Here is a 21,393-nt window from a genome sequence, read left to right on the forward strand (position 1 = left end):
GGATACGGTGAGGGGGACCAGTCATGACTGGCAGTGGGGACCTGCTGGTGTTGAATGCGGTAGACGAAAAGTGCGTGAGTAGCCATGCCTCCAGCCTGGCCACATTCTCCTCCAAAGGAGGCAAGGGTATCTCAACTGGCCTCGGCGGGAAACGGCTGCTCTCAGGTAAACGGTTCGGAGGTAGATCGTCGGCAGTGTGCCGCTCCCCTCCATCGCCCACGGCAGCCACAGCACGTCTATGGAGCGGGAAGTCGACAGGCACCAAGTTGAGGCACTTGCAGGCCTCCAATGACAGATAGAGGGCCTTGGCTGTCTGCACGAAGTAGACCTCCTGGACGGTGGACCCCTCGTCCACACCGAGGCGGCAGGGGGCGGACCCCAGACACTTGAGCTGTTTGTTCGCCACGTCCCTTAAGCCATTACGGGCCCGAAGTTGCCCCGGACACAAACCGATGTCCCGGAGCAGGGATGCGCCTGCCACACACACCATAGCACCCGTGTCGGCTACAGCCAGCACAGGGGTGGCGGGGGAATTGCCCCCGGCCTGGGACACGAACACTTGTAACCTGGGGTGGCGGGATAGCTGGGCTGTTGCCACTGTAACAGCGCCTGACACATCCACAGGAGCACTTAGGGTTGACTTACTCCTACAACACCTTTTGAAGTGACCAACCTTACCGCAATTGCGACATGTAGCCCCACTTGCAGGGCAGTTACTTTTACCAGGGGCATGTGACACGCCGCAATTACCACAGTGTCCTCGACTTGGGTGTGGAGGTCGGGCGGCAGCTACCTCAGGCTCACCGGTGACGTCATCACCACCCGCCACTGCCTCCGCAACTGTTCCCACCACTGCCTGGCCAGACGTACGACACAATACACCAGCATCTCTCACTGCTGCCTCAAATAACATGCATTTGTTTCTAAGCACTTCAACACTATTATAACTAGAGTACCCCTGGAAAATTTCCCTTTTCAACACTGGGTTACTCAGGCCCACCATAACTTTACGTAATAGCATGTACTCAGAGAGGTCGTTATCACAGGTGGGACATTTAAATTCACACTCCACTGCTTCTGAGAAGCATCGTTGAAAATACCTTTTCATGGGCTCCTCTTCACCTTGTTTGCTGTTGAAAAACTCGTTCCATTTCACAGCTTGGTTTGAAGATTGAAGAACCATTCCACTGATGGCGTCCAGGGCTTCTTTGGGCGAGAGCTGCTCCCACTGACCGCTGGGGTATCTCGAGTCAATCACTCTTTGGAGTGCGGGGACGCAGTTCAGGCGAATGTGGAGTGTGGCCACCAGCTGTGGCCACCCGTTCAGCAGCACCCATGACTCCATGGACCGCCTCCATGTCCTAAACGCAGCTGCTGGCATTTCTGCCTCACACTTCTCTGGAGCGACAGCTGCTGAGGGCTTCATGACCGGCATAGAAGCATGACCACCGCCAGCACCTAGAGACGCCATCTGAGCCATCAATGCACTCATGGCCTGCTGCTGGGCGCGCGTGGTGTTCCCGGCCGGTGTAGAGAAGCCCTGGCGTCCCCTTGAGGGCGTCGAGAATCGTGGACGTGTAGGGGCCATGTCAGCGTTCTTGTCAGGGCTGTAATGGCGTGTCGGGCCCCGACATATCCTACTCACTGTGCGCCATGTGAGAGGTTGGAGTCATAGACCATGTTTTCTATAGACCTTATTATAACAGCGTCAGCTGGGCACTGGCCATCAGGCGCTGCCAAGGACAAGCCCCCCCACTCAACATGGGAAAACATATCGTACGATGGTACACTCTTACAATAACAAAATGTAGAGTACTGTACCTATAACAATCCATATGTATTGAATGTTTAATTGTATATCGGTATACAGAACTAAAAACTGAAACTATGATATATGTTAGTAAGAAGATAAATACCTTAGGAGTTTTCCTAAAGGAAAACAAAATGGAAATTTTCACTGAAGAACAGTAATTGGAATTTGTATTGTATAACTGCAGGTGAAATGCATACAAAACCATGAACTATTTTATTTTTATTTTTTTCAAAGTTAAAATCTTTAGCACATTTTAATACTTCTGTTAATGGGATATTTGTCATAAGTGTTAATAACTATTTACAGTCAAGGCTGGCAGAGACCCCAGCTGACCCTGAGAGCTGTGCCGTGTATCTGGCGTACTCAGTAACACTTCTCCATCATGGGTGTGTTCTTCATTCTGTTGTCCCAGGTGTTCCTTGGGGACATGCACACTCAGCCCTTCCCACTTACTCTCTCTTTGGTGGTAAGTGTGTGTTTTTTCTGTGTTTCCTCTTATATAATGAGTATATTGCAGGTGTTCTTTCTGTGTTTCCTCTTATATAGTAGGTATATAGCAGTGATGTAGTCAATACCACAATTGAGACCATCACCTGAAGAATGGCCCTCAGATAGTTTCAGGGTAATTTAACATTAGGCTGGTTAACCCTTGTGCCCTGGGCAGTGTAAGACCTGCTAGACCCCATGCCAGCATTTTTTTTTCCAAATCCACAGTCAACAACTGGTATTTCAGGCATACAGTTAATGCAATCACTCCAAGCATACTGTTGTGGCTGATGTGCACGTGGTCCCCTATGTCCACAGCCACCATGGTGCCCACAACCTCGCTGAGGGGGTGGCTGGTGGGGTGAGGAGGGGAGTGAGAACCATTGTCTGCATCACTGTCTTTGTCACCCAATATTCTATCAAGCCACTTATATCAAGCAACTCTTGACGAATAGCATTACTGTCGAGGGTGTGGAAGAGTGAGGTGGGTCACTAGACGTCGAAGGGCGTGCATCCATCATAATACTGGACCACTAGACTTGACACAAAGATTATGTGCGAGTTGAGTTGTCAAGTAAATAAATATCCTATACAAAGTACTTCGTCCTGCCTGGACACTCGAACTACCGGTATGCCGCGAAAATTAAAAATGTAGAGGAACATCATCCGGGGTCACTATGGTGGACGTAGAGGAACGTTACCCGGGCTTTAAGGGTTAAGCTAAGGGGTAAAATTTCAAGTGATCACTTAGTGTGGTAATCTTCAAGTGATCTATAGAGGGTAAATTGTGAATGGTCTCGACTACAACAGTGGTATACCGTGTACAGTAGTGCAGGTAGGTATTATACATAAACATCAACATGACCACTTGTCTTTTCACTCGACTCTTCAACTGAGGCCTAGAGTCAGTTTGTAGCAAGGCACCTGATTAGTTGGTGGACAGTCACCCAAGGAATCACGACAGTGCTTCAATATTTAGTCTATCGTATCTGTATTCTGATATTTTAATGGCTAATAACTATCCTGTGTTGATCTCTGATAATTTCTATACTTGGGAAGCAAATACTAGCACATGAAATGTTCTGGTAACATAAATATCTTGAAGAGAACAAGAAAAAAGTACAAAATTTCAGCAACATCTTCCACTATGCTGAGTGACATCACATGGCAAAGTTTACATCCCGGAATTTTGTTCATCTTGTTTGTGTTCTCTTTATGATATTTTTATTAACAGTGTTTCATGTGTTAATTTTAGTTTTACCAATTATGGAAATTATCAGAGGTCAACACAGGATATTTATTATCCTTTAAAATATCAATATAAATACAATAGATTAAATATTGAAGAACTGTTCTGTCAGGATATTTTGGATGTCTGTTCACCAACCAATTAGCTGCCTTGCCACAAACTGACCCTAGACCACAGTTGCAAGTTTTGTGCGAACAGACTAGTTCATATATTCTTTGTGTTAAAGTGAGCCATTTCCTGTTCCAGAGCACTACCTGTTGGTCATTGTGCCAGGAGTATGTATGCACATGTTGGACATTGGACTGAGCCACATGCCCAACAACCATATTGTCACCACTCCTCCACCACAGCTGCTGCCTAATGCTCAGCTCTTCCAGGTTAGATTTTTTGTCACCACTTGTTTACATATTTTTGTCATGTATTTTGCAACACCATTTCATATATTTTTGGTCATATACTTTTACCACCAATTGAAATATTTTTGTTTTAAGTGTTTACCCTATTACCAGCAATTCAGATATTTTGTCATACAATAATGAACATGTTATGAATTAGAAGTTATTTATGATAATAGACTTTTATCACTTGAGAAACATTTCATTGATTCTGATTGATTTATTCCAAAGGGTTCCTAAATTGTACTAAAGTTTTTGTAGGTACAAGTATACATAGGCTCAGGGAGTTGGGGTGATGCAGTACAAGGAGATAACAATTTATGTTCTTAATTTTAGCATTTAATACTTTTCAGTCCGTTGGTTCCTATGTACAGAATGCAAAACACACACACAAACTGACAGTAGCAGCATAGAGTATAGAGGATCCTCCTGCAGGAAAATCTGTACCATGAACAAGATCATTCGCAATTTTAGTCTTCATGGGTCAGCTGAACTTTACACATCAGAACTATGGACAGCAATTGATCTTTTATAACACTTTACTGTACTTACTTATTTCAATTATTTATTGACAAGAATGTGAGGAAGCTTATGTGTAGTATTTCCATTAGATGTTGTAGGCCTTTCTTGTCACTCTGTGTTTGTCTTTCACCACTGTCCCTCCACCATTTCCTCCCTTCCTTGAGGTTTCTGTATCTGTTGACCTCTCCAAAAGGAATGAGAGGAAACAAGGCCACAGGTACCAGAAGTTAGAGTTATTCCCATGAGAAAATGAAAACAGAACATAACCACACAATAGAACAATGGAGCGCTACATTCACCATCCTCAAAAACAGATAAACAGACTTGTTGAGCTGCTCACCAAACACAGAGAGTGACTGTATAGATTTTTAACTCTAACCAGAGGATTAAAAAGTATGTGTAACCACTTGTTATATGCGCGAGTGATTTTGTATTTCTAAACCCAAAGTATTTTAAAAACAGAATAACAGGTATTCATGAATTATTCTGCTGCAATTGTGATTGATAAAATTATGAAAGAAAATGCTTTAGATATAAACAATAAAACATATACTGTACTATACTGTAATGTACTGTATTTGCCTATACAGTATATATTCTCAGGTGACCCACCATACTTAAACCTAACCTAACCCTTCCAGGTAGCACAAGGGTGGTTAATCTTCAGGTGATATAAGCTGGGGTGTCTAATAATTGGGTGATTCTTCATTTTTACAGATATGTGGAGGCAAAGTCATCTCAGGTCGCTGCATAACATTCGTGGACGGAATAAACCAGATGACGGTAGAAGTTCGTGTGACCAAGGAATCTTTGTTCTCACTGTTCAAGAGTTCCTCCACCCTGAGCACACGCCTGGCCATCCTACACCTGGCAGCCATCCATGATAAAGACCATGATCTGTCACGAAAGGTAGACCTCAGGGGGTGTTTTATGTAGCTGCAGTCAATATTAACAAAGTTCTCTACTTTTCTCAAAGCTGATTATATTTTGCTTAGTATGTAGTTCTCTTTAACCAGTCTTAAGATTTTTAAAGTTATTTAAAACTAAAACATGTACAGGATTATTAATATTTTTTTTACTACAGGGTATTTAAGTTTTGGAAGGGGATTCAGCATCTAGGCTTTAATGTACCCCCACCCCCAGCATGTGCTATGTTGTGTTTGTATGGTGTACGTTTAGTTGCGACACGTATTTGGTGCCAGCAACAACATGCATTTTTCTCGTTACATAAAACAATTTTTTTTTATTATTATTATACCTTTGACTATATAAGCATGCAGATTTAAATAAATATTAATACTTATTTTCCCTCTTTGTTTTCAACTATGTACAGTACAGTCATTCCCTGATTTACAAAAGGCTACCAATCCTGAAAAAACATTCATGCCAACAGTGCGTAACAGAGATGTTGACCAACCACCCAAGTGGCTAACAAGCCGATCAGTGGAAAGAGGTTAAAAGTAAATTGATTTTGGGGAAATTGGATCATATTTCCCCCAGAGCCCCTTTATAAAAACTGATTTACATTCTGACAAAAAATATTCCCAAAATGTCTTAAGATGCCACAAACAAGTTTTTAATAAAAAAATCTTGGTGTACACAGTGATTATAAGCCAATAAGAAACATATAAAATGCTCGACCTCTGATTAGTTATTGCATCATCCTAAATTCTCGCTGTTTTGTTTACATGACTTGAAGGTTGCCATTAGTCAGCTGGTACTACACTCATGCGCTGCTGGTAATATCCACACCTTCAAACTTTTGTTCACTTTCAAATTCCACACTTTCTCCTTTAAATCTACTCCTTTATTGTACAGTACATAATTAGCTTATGAGATTTAAGAATACAGAATAATTCTCTTATACCTGTACTGTATTTAATTTTGCCACATATTACATGAGAGATTGGACAACAGGCTGAGTGACTGTTTAGTAGATGCAAGTCTACTTGTCATCAGTGAGTTTGAGGAATAAGTTATTTGGTGATTGTAGGAGAATGATGATACATTGAAAGCTTATTTGTAGACTTAATAATATTGTGAGTGTTAGAGAATAAGGAAGTAAGTTAGTGAAATAAGTATAGATATTGGTAAACCTAACCTCCGTAAATCAGTGACTGCCTGTATGTGCCTGTGACATTAGGAATCCTTTTAATTAGGATTAAATTAATCAGTCATTAGCAGAGAAGGTTTTTAATTTTCTAATTTCTCATAATAATATTATTTAATTCCTGTGAATAATTAACATAGTAGTTTGGTCCTGCATGTTGTAATTTATTATTTACGTGGAAAAATATTTTAATGTCTTAAAGTTGATGATTGCCTTATTTATAACATTCATGGCTCTCTAAACTACAGGATATCTATACAGTAAAACCTTAATGCTTTTATTTTGTGTTTCTCTGCATGTTGTGGCATCATCAGTTGGTGTGGAGTGTTTTTGGTGGCCCCGAGAGACTGGACTCTCCTGTGTTACTTCAGGAATATCTGGTGGGATGTAGAAGTGTGTAGTGTAGCACATCCCTCTCTACTGTGATGGCATAAGTGATCACAGAATCAGATGAAATAGAGTATACAGTAGTTGGTCCTGGATGAGAGGTTGTATTAGTGACCACAAAATTAGATGATGCTGTACAGTATTATAAAGTAGTTGTTGTGGGGTGAGAGGATGTGTAAGTTGGTTATTATGATCAGATGTTGAAAGTTGGAATGTCATGAGAAGATTCTGCTTTGACCAATATAAACCTTAACCCCTTTAGCGGGCAAGGGCTTCCCTTAGCTTATTAAAATCGTCTGGCATTAGCAAGAATAAAATATCTAAGGGATAGTTTTCCCTCCAAAGTGTTAAAATTTTTGAAAAGAGTTTACATAGTTCACTCTGATCTCAACATATAAGGTGCCATGTTAGTAATAGAATTCTGTACATACTTTTGCGATAATATTGTGTGATCTATAACAACATACACTGTCACTGTTATAGGGGAAGAAAATCATTTTTAACAAAGATAAGGACTCATAGATTGTAGGATAATTAAAATCATGACTTTATGCTGTGAAACTTGGCTTTTTCATTTAGATAATCACTTATTAATTTCCTTAATAATTTATCATGAAAAGAAACTAAAGACTGTTAAAAAGGAAAATTGCAGATTATGGTTCACGTGGACTTCTCACAGTAAGAGGACAGAGGGACAGATGGGTTGTGTTGAACCCGGCCTTTGTGTGGTATTGTGCAGATAGGTTGAATTTGCTGCATTAGAGATGGGTAGTGTGTTTGTTGAACTGTGTACTGATGAGGATATGTTGTATAAGGTCTGATAAGGGTAGAGTCAGTGGCAGGGTACTGAGAGATATAATGCCTCATAAGTTAAGATCATGTAGATAGGAAAAAAGGAGAGACTGGTGTAACATGTGTTTATGGAACAATGTACAGTACTTTTTTACCTCAGAGGATAATATGTGAGGTTATAATGGGAATATTTTATTCAAGCCTACAATATTGTAATAAAGGACACACAAACACCTTTATGGGATATATTTGATATGTTGGAATATGTTAGGCGAATGATGTAACAGACTGTACAATGGGAAATGGGTTATTTGAGAGCAGATGAGTTAATGCAGAACTAAGTACTACTCATAAACCAATGTAGTAAATATATAAAGTGAATTGATGTGAAAGATTGAAACATTGAGGAAGTGTTGATTCACTGTAGGTTAAGAATGAATGGATTAATTTGATTTGTGTATTTTTGTAATTCACTTTATGTTAAATTTTATTATAGATCTTATTGCACCTGCACCACCCTGTTCAGTGGTGAATTAAGTATAGTGAGAGAAAGATAAATAGATAAATTGATGGTACATATTTTTTGTATAAGCTGTTTCTGGTTGTAATGAAGACTACTGCACCTGAATCATGAATAAACACACATCCAGACTCTCTCTTCGTTTACTGTCATTCATTCACATTGCTTAATCTCTTCCCTAACCAGACCCCAAGTATCTACAGTATTCACATTCTTACTTTCAGTCATCCAGCTTCAGTGAATACTCTCAGACATCCTAGTTTTTGGTGTTTTTATACATCATTATCAATACCTCATATACACCCATGATAACTTCCTCCACAGTCACTCATCTCTTAGGTTTATCTTTTCAACTTTCTTCGTCAGATATGGATAAGACGTCTTTGATTATCTCACATAACCTCTTGTTCTTTATTTTCTAACTCAGAGTAACACATCATTCCCTTTGCTAGAATTCCTGTACTGTCTAACCTTGTGTTCCTGCTCTCCCCATCATCCAAGGGTAAACAATACAGAAAGTTTTATATCACATAATCTTTAATTATTGGTTGAGTAGTGAAATTTCTACCAATATCCTAGTTATGTGCTTAAAGACCTTTGTTGTTGAAGTACAGTTGTAATATAAGAACAAGGGTAACACATCACTACACATTTTTTAATTTCGTTCATTACCTCTTGTATTGTACTGTATTTTGTATCTTCTGTAGTGTTACAGTCACATCTCACTTTCACAACAATTTGAGTTCATCCTAGTTTATTTACCCTCACTTTATTTAAATGTTCTCTTTTTGCCTTTAAACATTTTAGTTTATATATTATCATTATGTATATTTCTGTATTCTTCCATTTAGATATTGTAAGTTATCTGCAAACCTTCTACTGATGTGGAACTAAATATGCATGGGTTAGTGACTAACTGTCTTTATATGATGTGAACTTTTTTTTACCAACTACTCTACAGTTCACTTATTTTAGTGATTAGAATCTTGGATTAATGGTGGTAGACTAATATTAATTGTGTAAGAATGGTATACTTATACAAGTACACTAATGTCTTTATACAGAATAAACATAGAGGTATATGGAAGGTAGGTGCTTATATGTACACCCACTAAAAAATTATTTGGCACCCGTGTCATATTGTATCACGCCGTAAGGGTGCTGAATAATTTTTTATTGGATGTACATAGACAGTGCAGGTATACAATGTACATAGTACAGCTATACAAACAATGTACACCCAATAAAAAATTATTCGGCACCCATCGGCGTGATACAATATGACACGGGTGCCAAATAATTTTTGGGTGGGTGTACAGTATAGGGATACTGTACACACAAACACACAATGTATAAACATTCTGACAGAGCATTTCTTTACAGCTGATGTGGAGTGTGTGTGAAGACCCATACAACCTGGACACTCCAGCACTGCTTCAGGAGTACCTGGTGGGGGAAACATATGCTGCTGTCCACAAGCATATTGACTCTGATGCTGGACACCTCCTCTCCCTCCTGCCTATCACCACTGCTCCCTTCACTACTGATACTGAATACATTGTGAGATATTTCTTTATTACAATGTGTTAACCTATTTGGAAGTACTGTACAGTGATTTGTATTAATAGTCCAGTTCAATATGTATTTTCAGTTACAGCTCACTGCCTCAATACATATGTTCACTTCCCACACATACTCTCCATTTTTCTTATTTTATAGTTTTATACTTGTATTAGATTTTCATTATTCCTAAGCCACAATAGAGTATTGTATTGATGCACACTTGGAGAACAGAATCCCCAGTTTTCTGAATTCCCTCCCAATTTTTTCCAGTTAGTTGAAGATCACTAACCAAAAATTTACAATCATTAAATGGGAAAGGGTGTTAAGAATTTAAAATCGCGAAACTGAAAAATTGCTGAGTGAACGATCGTTAAACATTCCCTGTATTTTTTATTTATTTATTTATTTATTTTTTATTTTTTTTGTCCAGGACATCCTAAAGTTACCAAAAATGTATAGTTTTCCTAATCTCTAAACAAAATTAATGAAGCTTCTAATCTGTACAGTATGAACCAAACTAAAATCTACAACATTTTTAGTTAGCTATATTGTATAGACATGCACTAATATGTATTTCCCTCAGCTTACCATACTTTCAATACATTTTTCATGTGCAACCATCTCAGTATGCATTCATTCATGTGTCTTTCCACACATCCACAAATTCTCAATGAATCTTGTAATGCAGCAGAGGTTATTAAAATATTTGGGTATTGGTTTTGAATTATATTTTCCTTGAAAAACATAGTTCACATCCATAGAAAGTAAACTTAAACTAGACTCGTCACTTGCTTCTTTCACATTACACTGAACATCTTACTATTCACCAATTCTAATATGGTACCTCAAGCTTCATCAAAACCTATTACTGTATATTCTTAACCTTCATCTTTTCTTTTGAATTTATGAATTTTTAACCGAATTATTTGCTTTAATAACCACTTCCATGTTATTACAGTATGCTGTTTTGCATTAAAAGATAATACAGTTTTGCATCCCTTATGTCATAAGGAATCCCCCGCTGAAGAAAATGTACGCATCTCCTACTGTCTGCTGGAAAATGCGTGCATAATGTTGTTGTCCCCGCGGGAGCGTGTGGTGCGCTCCTTGTCAGACACGTGGACAAAGTTGTGGGAACACACCAGCAAGAGGCACCACCAGCGCTTCAGCCTCACAGATGTAGTAGACAAGCTTATGGTCTCACTTGATACATACAAGGTTCGGAAGTGAATTCTCAAATTACCGTGATAATCATCTCTCGATATTTGTTTTGTGTTAAGTATTTAGATCTAAGATAATTGTTTAGTGTAGTAAAGTTAAGCAGATCCGAGATATCTGTTTAATGTGTAGTTAAGTTAAGCAGGCCTAAGATGTGTTTTGTGTAAATTAATCAGAACAGTAATGTCCATTTAGTATACAGTGAACCCTCACTTTACGCGGTCAATTGAACCCACGCGGCCCGCGTAAAGTGAACAACATAACATATGGGATTAATTGAAATAGAGACCGGGCCGACCCCCAAACTCCATTTCAAACACAATACCTACATTGTAGTAAAAATATCTTCTTAATTTTATGATGGCATGCACACACAAATAATAATTAAGAGAAATATCAATAATATTAGGTTTTTTAACACATATTTGTAGAAAAGATGGCTGGGCACACGGGGATGGGGGGTTGGTTCCGAGGCAGAGGGCAGATTATTGGCCCTCACCTGTATCACTTGTATCAATTGTATCACTATCCACCACAGAGGCTTGCAGGGTCTCTTTGTCAATCCCCTCAAAGTCCATATAAAGCCCATATCCACACTATCATTATCACTATCACTGACTTGGGCCGGCTGTGGCGGGTGGCGGGTGAAGAACTCGGTAATGTTTTGATGACTTTTTGACCTTGTGCGCACCCTGCTCGCGCCGCTCTCCGCGTAAAAGGGTACACACACCGCGGAAGTGAGCATTCCGTGTTCGGCAGGGTACCGCGTAAACGTGGAAACGCGTAAAGTGGGACCGCGTAAAGCGAGGGTTGACTGTGTGTATATATATATATATATTACACCAAATATTAATCTATTGAAAATTGTTTTGTCAGCCTGAAGCATTGTCACAAGGCAGCACCCCAGTGTCTCCTGCCAGTCCACTGGTTGGGGGTTTGACCATCACATCCTTAGGGCTCACACTTGCACACCTCATGTTTGACCCACTCCCCTTTAATGAGGCTGAGAACACCACATCATCTAAGTTGGAACATCTTCTCTCTGTTGTAAGTATATAACAATACATTTATGTATATTTTCTTTTATGAATTCTTGGGATTACATCAGCTTATGACTTTTATGTATGTACAAAAAATTTTCATAAAAAAATTGAAACCTCATCATTATATCGTGTTGAAATAATTTGTTTAATCATTATTTATTGAAACAGTCCTGTAGAGAATTTACTCAGCATCATTATGGAACCAAATTTATTTCTTTGATGCAATTAGAACATGCCATGAATAAAGGTTAAACACTTTTTTGCTAGCCAAAAATATTTTTGCTCGTGCCTGCGGCCTAAGTCTAATGGGAGAATGTTTGTCCGAGCGAGATGAGATGCAAAATTTAGACTCTATTAGGCTTGGAAAACTTTCCTTGATTACTGTAAGCACCTATAAACATTCCGGGAATGTGCGATAGTGTCTGTTCATGCAAGATGCTTAGTTTAGACTTGAGAAAATTTTTCCCAGTACCCGGAAAATTCTGGGATGAAAAAGTCATCCCATTACCCATAAATCTCTCAGTCCCAGCTAACAGAGATATCACTACAAGTTTATATAAGTTAATACAAATGTAAAAAGTAAAATCTTAATACTGTACTGTAGTTGTGCAATATTTAAAGTCTGATGTTACAATTTATTATAGAACCTGAATGAATATAAGCCCTTGACAAAGATGGAGTACTAATACTGTAGTTCACATTTGTCTAATTATTACAGAACCTGCGGGAGTTAAGTATGTACTGCCTAAAACACTTTCCCCATGAGTCTCCGATGAGGGTACACGCAGTTGCCAGCAAGTATGTGTGCACACAGCTGCAGGTAAGATTTAGTCATTGCTAACAACACTTAGTCTTATATCTATATGAACACTAACTAGCGTGATGTATAGTGACCAGAGACTCTTTATATATGATACTTTATGTAGGAAATGGTTCACGCTTAATTATGTAATAAGAGGTAATTGTGTTAGTTAACCCTTTCACCGCGTGGCTCGACTTTATTCGCATTTTTATTTTGTCTTCCACCGCGTAAATCGACTTTAGTCCACATTCGTAAAAAAAAAATTCTTTTAACGAGTAACTCGACTACAGTCCTTCAGGGTTTGAATTATGCTCCGGCCCAGTAGAGCGCTGCCACCTAGCGGCGACTGGGGCAAGCTGAAGTTCCCGCCATCAAAACACTAGGAGTCAACATTGCTGCTCTGTGTTTTGTCCAGTTTCCCCATTTTTATGACTAATAACTGTTTATATTATATATATAATGTTAGTATTTATTCTATAGATTCAATACTAGCACTTCGAGTTGATAATCATTAAATTAGAAGGGAAATGAACGAGGTAATTTAGGAAGTGAAATTATTTCTTGCATATGCTATGATGGAATTATGTGACATTGTTTATTCATGTTTTTTTTTGAGAGAGAGAATAATGGTATATAGTGATATTTTAAAAGTTTAAAAATGTGCTCTATGAAATATGTACTAGAAAGCGGTAATGCATAATGAATAGAGGAGAAAGGAAACTTAATTCAGTATAAGAGGAAATAGAGCGAAACAGATAACCAGAGAGCCAAACATGGCATTTTGAGACGGGTTTTCCGATACTTCATGTTTTTCTTTTCCTTTCAGAAATGTCTGGAATGCGTGAGTGAGTAAGGCGTGTAAAATGTGAAAGGAAAATCAAGTTTTTATGGATATATATGAATTTATTCTTTACCTATATACAGTATATTCCCAAAGGTGGTTTACTTCCTTGTCTTACAATCAACTTCATCTTTGTAATCTTAATTTATATTGTGTTCTAGTCCAATAAATAACAAGTGCAATAGAATAACTAGTCTATTCCAATCTTTTATTTCATTTACCCACTAACATTCTCGTCTGTGCACAAGTGATTTTCGCATTTGCCCCTAAGATATAGGGTTTCAATATGCAGCTGCTCCTCGACTTATCACGGAGTTAGGGACCCAAATCCAGGTCGTAAGTCGAATTGGTCGTAAGTAAAAAAATGCTTGAATAATGAATAATACATAGAAAATCTAAAATGGGTGTCTCTTTTTCTTCTCAGCACCACAAAACTCTCACTTTTAAGCTTGCCAGCCATTTTAAAGTGAATTACAAACAAAAATTTTGTCAGTACACAGTGCAATCACTGACGTCGGGACTCGAAAATCTGTATGTAATTTGACAATATTTTGGTACGACTGAGGCGGTCATATGTCCGGGTGGTCGTAAGTCAAGTAGGACGTAAGTCGAGGAGTAGCTGTGTACAGTATATGAATAATGGTCACAAATATAAAATTATGTGACTTTAATGGAAAATAAACTATTTATCATTGCAGTTTACACTGTCTGATATATCTACTTATGATATTGCCCATTATTATGAACACAAAAAAAAGTAAAAAAAAAAGTGTTTTCCCCACAGAATCGTAAATTTACCCTAGATATTATTACTAAATGACTTTTTAGTTGTTAAATATGAATTCTTCATGCTTTTTTCATTAAAAAAATAGTTAAAACGTTAATGTAATGATTTACATTTTTTAGTGACTTTTGGCACTTGGGGAATACCGCCGAAATTGGCCAACACAGTGAAAGGGTTAATGCAGACTCTAAATGCAAAAGAGAAAGAAGCATATTACAGCCAAGAGAAATTATCTCTTTGAAAGTACAGGTAATATGTTAATTGAAGAGGATGTTGAGATTAAAAAATACAAGACAAGGAGTTGTGGGACTGAGAGTCAGGTAAGGTGTGGACCAGAGGCTTCTTGGGTGTGCAAGTTAAGAGGTCGATGGTAAGAAAGAGATGGAAGACCAAGAAGTTGAGAGGAAAGGATGAAAGAAGTACTAGAAATGAGGGAGGTGGATGTCCAGGAAGCAGCAGAGTATGTAAAAGATAGGGAATGTATGTAAGAATAAAAGTCATTATGAATTGAAACTACAAATATGGCTGTGAACTTTTGATAAATCTTTTCTCTCCAGTATTGAATATGGATGTTCTTGTGAGTCTTCTGGCTGTTTTAGCATTGTTTTGAATACTAGATAGCAGTGATATAGTGAAGACTGAGATTGAGACCATTTGCAATTTTAGCCTTTATGGGTCATCTAAAGATTAGCCCCTAGTTACACTAGTTTTGGGGTGGTAAAACTTCAGGTTGGCTAAGCTGGGGGTGACTCTTTAAGTTAGCACTTATGGGGGTAATCTGCAGGTGATACAAAAAGGTTAAAATTATGAATGCATTTAGTCTTGGTCTCAACAGCATCTCTACTGGACAATGATGTACCCTTAAAGCTGCTCCTTCCAGATAATAATATAAGCGCTAATACCTGCAAGTGATTGAAGCCTAACCAAGAAGATGTTTTATTTTGTATTCCAGGTGTCTCGTCGCTTGTGCTCCATCTTGTGTTCCTCTCAGACTCTTGTTCCATCAGAGAAGAGTGAAAAGGGATTTACGTTCGTGTGAGTAGCTCATAAGAAACTAGGATTTATCTTCCTTAAACATTAGTCATTTTTGGGGTAAGGGAAATATGTGGTGTTAGTTTGAGATAATATTCAGTTGATTCTCAATTGTGTGTCAAGGTTGGAAACAGAACTCCTGAGAATAATTAGTTTTTGTAGGTAATTGATGTTATGTATTGGCTTTTTAAAATCAGGTGAACTCTCAATACAAAATAAAGTATATTATTAGTTAATGTACCTCACAATGCTCCTTGTCCAGCACCGAGATGATCTTCGGAGTACACCTGGAAAGTATATTGTGTCATCCAAATTGTGTTATTTGGTTTATAATACACAGGAAATACTATTATACTTAACAGTGTACTGTACCAGGTTTGGCAGCTTGGCTAATAATGAGACCCAGAAGCTGATGTATTGTTGAAGCTTTCACACAAGATAATGGGTCACATGAAGGGTTCATTGTTGACAGGATACTGTTTTTGAAACTGTGCATATGTGTGTGTGTGTGTGTGTGCATGCATGCTTGCATACATGTGTGTATGTGTAACCTGGCTAACATATGTATGGTAACTTGGGATGAGCAACAATGAAAATCAGGTTATACCCTTGATTTTAGATTGAATGTTTGAAGATAATCAGGAGACATAATGATTGAGGACAAGTTATAGGTCAAATGTAAATAGATACTTGGGAGTGTTTACCAGCCTAGGCTGTGTGATGGATTTATGATTGATCACACACTACCACTGGTCACATCCAGAGACTGTTTAGTTTTCTCTCACTTGCCCCCACAAATCCCTCAAGGATTTATGAAACCTTCATATTTATCCCTTACTATTGTTTGGGCAATGTTGTCACTACTGCTACTATTGTTTTGTTTTTTAAGTTGTTACAATGAAATTTTATGAAAGATTATGCAGTCATGCTCAATATTTATATCTGAATCATCATTACAGAGAGCAGTTGGACGATGCTGTTGCTACTCGTCTTTTTACATTATTGGAGCGATACCATTCAGCAACAGAAGCTGTGGCATACCCACTTCCTCAAGGATATAATTCTTTCTTTGCTTACTTGGCACATCGCTGTCTGCCGCACATTATATTTATGCAATATGTACGGCGTGGGGTTCTGCAACTGAATGTGGATGTTTTAAGAGAAATTATATATGGTAAGAAGATAGCTATATTAAAGCATTTTTATTTTATTTTTTTTTTTACAGTTAAAAAATGCAAGGATAGATCAGATCAAGTGTCATGATAATATAAATTTTTGGATACTACCTATAGTGTATGTTCCTTTTAATATAGATAAAGGATGACTTTCTTAGAGGAAAATTATTGATTGTTAAAATGCATTGTACAGAATTTGAAAATAGATTATTACTTTCGTATTATTGAAGTTTTAGAATTCCAAGATACATCTATGTTTTTTAACTTTTTTGTATTCGAGTATTTTTATAGAAAAAAAATTAATACTTGAGTCATTAATTCCCTCCTACCTCATCATTCCTCTCCTGTCAGACCTGGATGACACTCCTAAGAACGTGGAGAGAAAGTTAGAGATAATATCGTCGGTGCCTGTCGTCAGGAGCCTCCGAGCTCTGCAGTTCTGGCAACACCCGATGTCCCTGATCCTGCGGTCAAGGCTACACGCCGGCTCCATCCTGGCCGGGGAGGGACCAGGTCAACCTCGGACACCAACACAGTCTGCCAGGATTAACGCTCAACACCTTCAGAATAAAGGTAAAGCTGATGTGTTATAATTATGAATGACTTGATCTTTAGTATTTATTGGTTTAGTTATCTGCCACAGGGGGAATCTTTGCCTTGCTTTATCCTCTTTGCTATCTTGTGTGTCTGCATACTATTACTTCCATTTGTAGGTTGGGGAACTCAAGGAGGAATAAAGGGAACCAGAATATTGTTGATTTTATTCATTACAATGTACATATTGTGAATTATTTTAGCAATACTTTCAGTGATAATGGTACAGTATCAGAAAGTATTTATTGCAGTGTACCATGATAAACTTATGATAAGTAGATTGGCAATTAATTATTACTTTGATTGCTTATATTGTACAACTTGTCTTTTTCACAGGATTAACTGCTTTTCCAACAACTGACCGACTCTCTCCCTTTGACACATTTTTGGATTTGTTGACTGCCAAGGGTGAGTAATTTTTAGTGTGTTTAATGTCATTTGTAAGTAAATGAAATAACTACTGTACTGGAATCACTTCAAGTTGAAACACCCTTGGCTTATTTCACTTAGAAGATTAACCATCCTAATGCTACCTCTGGGGGGGTGGTCAGGTTAGGTTAGAGTAGGTTAAGTTAAGTAAGGTGAGCATATTCAGTTGTTTAATAATCAGGTAAAATAAGCTGGGGGTACTGATCTTGATTTGATCCAATATAGATAGAAACAAATATCAAAGAAGTTTTGACCAAAGAACAGGTTATAAAAGGACATTACCTTTTCATAGTGGTTCTGTAGCACACTTAGGCTACAGAACATACCACCTACAGTCACCTGAATATTCACTAATTTATCATGTTCTTTACTTCTGATTTTATTTAATTTTTTTCCAGCTAACTTGACAGACCTTGACCTGGGGCTGCTGTATGAAGGCACTGTGGCTTCCTGTGAGTACATCAAGCCAGAGATTGAGGTTGATGTAGCTATAACAAGGAATTGAGATGTTCATGTGTTCATTGCAGTATAACACCTTCCTTCATGTCATTCATTGAACCATGAATTGATTATTTTCCATTACATTACAGTAAATATTATTTGAATTATCTGTACTGAATATATGAAGTATTGCCTATAAGAAGGATGACCGGGCGAAACAATAGTTTCAAGAAAAACTTGATGAAATGGTTTTTTTCTATTCTTGTCCATAATTCACGCAAATTTTTATAAAATGTAAGGTTTTGGGCCTCATTTTGTAGTGTTTAAGTAATACTTCATGACTATGCATGAGAAAAATGTATAACATTCCAAAATAATGCCTGACTGCTAATGGTAATAACTACCTGTCCTATTAAGAATTAATAAAATATTTTGAGATAATTATATACTGTATAGGGTGTAGCATTTACTGTATATCTGACACATTATTAGTGATATAAAAAGTAAATGAACAACGTAAATGCTATGTAAAGTACAGGGATCCAAGATTATGCTGTGACATAATACAATTTATTTCTTAAAAATTACATCCAACAAAGGGGCCCCAACCTTAAGAAGCCCCATTCTAACCTAACTTAACCTTTATGGCTTGGCCCCATTTTGACTGGGCTCAGATTTATACTTATACAATTAGAATAGGGTAGGTTGAGGTCTCTCAGAATTAGGACCCAGCTGGCCACTCTCCATTGCTTTGCTGAAAGAAATCGATACAGAGTGGCCACAGGTAAATCATTTCACCATTTCTTAACTTATTTTTCATTCTGTGTATAGGTACTGAAAAGTGTAATACATTAAGTGGCAACCCTTTCATAGTATTAAATGTAGTGTCATTTGTTGTATCCCTTTGAGTGCTCTCATAAAAACTGTATGTTTGTTTTTCTTTTACTCACCTTTAAACAGGTTTGTGTTCTTGTACAATGCTCAGTGTCAAATTGTAATGTTTCTTATATGTAGGTCATTATAAACACTTAAATGTTTCACCACATGTTTTGTTGATTACTGTATATAGGTTACATAAATTACTTTGTTTGATGTTTATCTGGATTTCTTTAGCTTTCGTTTCTCTTGTGTTACGGAAGAAATCCGCTTAAAGTCAACGAATATACCTGTATCAGTGTTTTTTATTATGTTGCTGATTCATTTGGGACACGTATTTTCCAGTTTCTTGTAAGCCATATTATTCCCAGTGTTGTCAGTCCCTTTGTACATTATTATTGCAGTGGTTACTTGATGTCACATATTGTATGTTAACTTCATCATTACTCCCAGATATAGTAACTCCATTGAAGATTATTATTGTAATTATTTTTACCTGTGCCAATACAGTAGCTGCTATACATATATATCCCGGCTTGGTCATGTGATAAGGAAGGAGTTAAACCTTTCATGTGTGAGCATATACTACTACACAATTGTAGTCTTTGTGCGTTATTTTGCTTATTAAGTGCAGGTAATGTGCAGCACAATTATTTCTTGCAGTCAGATTTTCCCTTTGGATGCTCTTCTGAATATAAACGTCTTGCTGTTTTGGAAACCATGCTAAGCTGCAATATGTTATTATAGAAAGAAAAATACTCAGTATAAAAATAAAAACTAGATGAGGAACATGTTAAATTGAGATTTAAAGTGTGTTTGATGACCAACAGAGTCTATGAGCAGTGATGCAGTATGTAGAGAAACTTACAACACCCAGGAAGAGACTTAGACATAAGAATGAGACTATCAGTGTAATCATTATGCAGTACAGTGGTGTGTAGCAAAGGAATTTCACATGTATTTATAAATAATGAGTATTTAATAGGGAGGATTTACATTAATTGAGTACTAGTATACAGAACTTAGCTGCTTATAGAAAGAATCAGAGTCAGTATAAATGGGTGTTTTACCTGAAAAAAGATAATAAAGTATATACTGTACTGTAGTACTTTACCATGTTACCATTAGAGAAAGAATTATAGTTTGTGTTTGTTTCCAATAGTCTACAGTTCATTTATGTTACATTTGTTATAAGTTTTAACAAATATATTTTTCTACTTTTGTATTTGTTTATGGTATTTAATTTTTTTATGGTATATACTGTATATTGTGTTCAGATTTTTTTAATTGAAAGAGAATTTATCAATGTGCCAAATGTAGCATTTATTTTAGTATATTGCAGGATTTGTTTTTCTGGTCACTTGGGAAAATACTAACCTAAATTAAGCTTTAAAACAATATTATACTAAAATTGAACTCCTGAGATGATTCCTTAATGTTTTATTTTATTTGATGTTCCCAGTTTACTGTATAATAATTTTTGGAAATCTTGTATATCAGAGCTTGTCAATAAAATGATGTTTCATAAATTCTTTTAAATATCTTATACAGTACTGTACTATATTCAGTCCCTTTGATAAAACTAATCAAGCTCTCTTTGCTCCCACTCTACACCAGACTGCCTAATGAGATGGCAAGATTCTTAGAGGTTCTTGGGTTAAAGATGCTCTGAAACTGATACAATAATACTCAAAATGATCAGTAGTAGTTTGGGCAAAATCTTAGGTTTTCTCTTGTAGCGGAATGCTGACAATCTTGAAATCTTTCCTGAAGTTCATTCAAAAGCTCATCTGGGATAGGAAGAGCAGAACTAACTTGGTAATAGTCTTCAAAAGAGGATGCTGGGACATTAGGTCTTTGCTGCTGTCTTTGTGCATTTCTTGGGCAGTTAATATCAGTGTTAGCTATCTTCTGACTGATGGATTGGGCCTTTGTGAACTACTTATTGAATTCCTCATCAACATTTTACCTTATTTCTCCCATTTTTCTTGAGTGCCTTGAATTAATGAGGTGGCATTGTAGGCATCAACTTCTGAATTCTGGTGTTAACAGTCAGCGTTCGTAGAATTATATGAAAGGCCCGTTCAAATAACTTTTTATATATTTTTATAATTCTAACTGATTGGCAACTGCCACCACAATCTCGTTATATTCTGAATCCTGTCGACCCAGGTCATTGCTGAGTTAGGTCGACTGTCTTTTCATGTTTTTGTTTGTATTGCTGAGGGCGGCATGACTGATCTATGCAAATTTATTAATAGTGCACAAATTAACAGGTCTTACGATTGCCATGATAATGTGTGCATATGCATTGGGTAGAA

General features: G+C 37.4%; 1 protein-coding gene across 1 annotated transcript in view; it reads left to right on the forward strand.

Moving 5' to 3' along the window:
• LOC121872919 (protein pigeon-like) overlaps window positions 1–20,601 on the forward strand; it is a 44,620-nt gene extending 24,019 nt beyond the window's left edge. Inside the window, exons 9-20 of the mRNA XM_042376034.1 lie at window positions 2,120–2,279; window positions 3,795–3,925; window positions 5,183–5,374; window positions 9,658–9,834; window positions 10,849–11,055; window positions 11,932–12,102; window positions 12,817–12,918; window positions 15,478–15,560; window positions 16,517–16,731; window positions 17,084–17,305; window positions 17,663–17,734; window positions 18,154–20,601. Of these exons, the coding sequence (XP_042231968.1) occupies window positions 2,120–2,279; window positions 3,795–3,925; window positions 5,183–5,374; window positions 9,658–9,834; window positions 10,849–11,055; window positions 11,932–12,102; window positions 12,817–12,918; window positions 15,478–15,560; window positions 16,517–16,731; window positions 17,084–17,305; window positions 17,663–17,734; window positions 18,154–18,260 (1,839 nt within the window). The 3' untranslated portion in view covers window positions 18,261–20,601. The remainder of the gene's footprint in view (window positions 1–2,119; window positions 2,280–3,794; window positions 3,926–5,182; window positions 5,375–9,657; window positions 9,835–10,848; window positions 11,056–11,931; window positions 12,103–12,816; window positions 12,919–15,477; window positions 15,561–16,516; window positions 16,732–17,083; window positions 17,306–17,662; window positions 17,735–18,153) is intronic.
• The last annotated feature ends 792 nt before the right edge of the window (window positions 20,602–21,393 follow it).

The sequence above is a fragment of the Homarus americanus genome, unplaced genomic scaffold (assembly GCF_018991925.1).
Source record: "Homarus americanus isolate GMGI-L3 unplaced genomic scaffold, GMGI_Hamer_2.0 scaffold11022, whole genome shotgun sequence".
Classification (NCBI taxonomy): Eukaryota; Metazoa; Arthropoda; class Malacostraca; order Decapoda; family Nephropidae; genus Homarus; species Homarus americanus.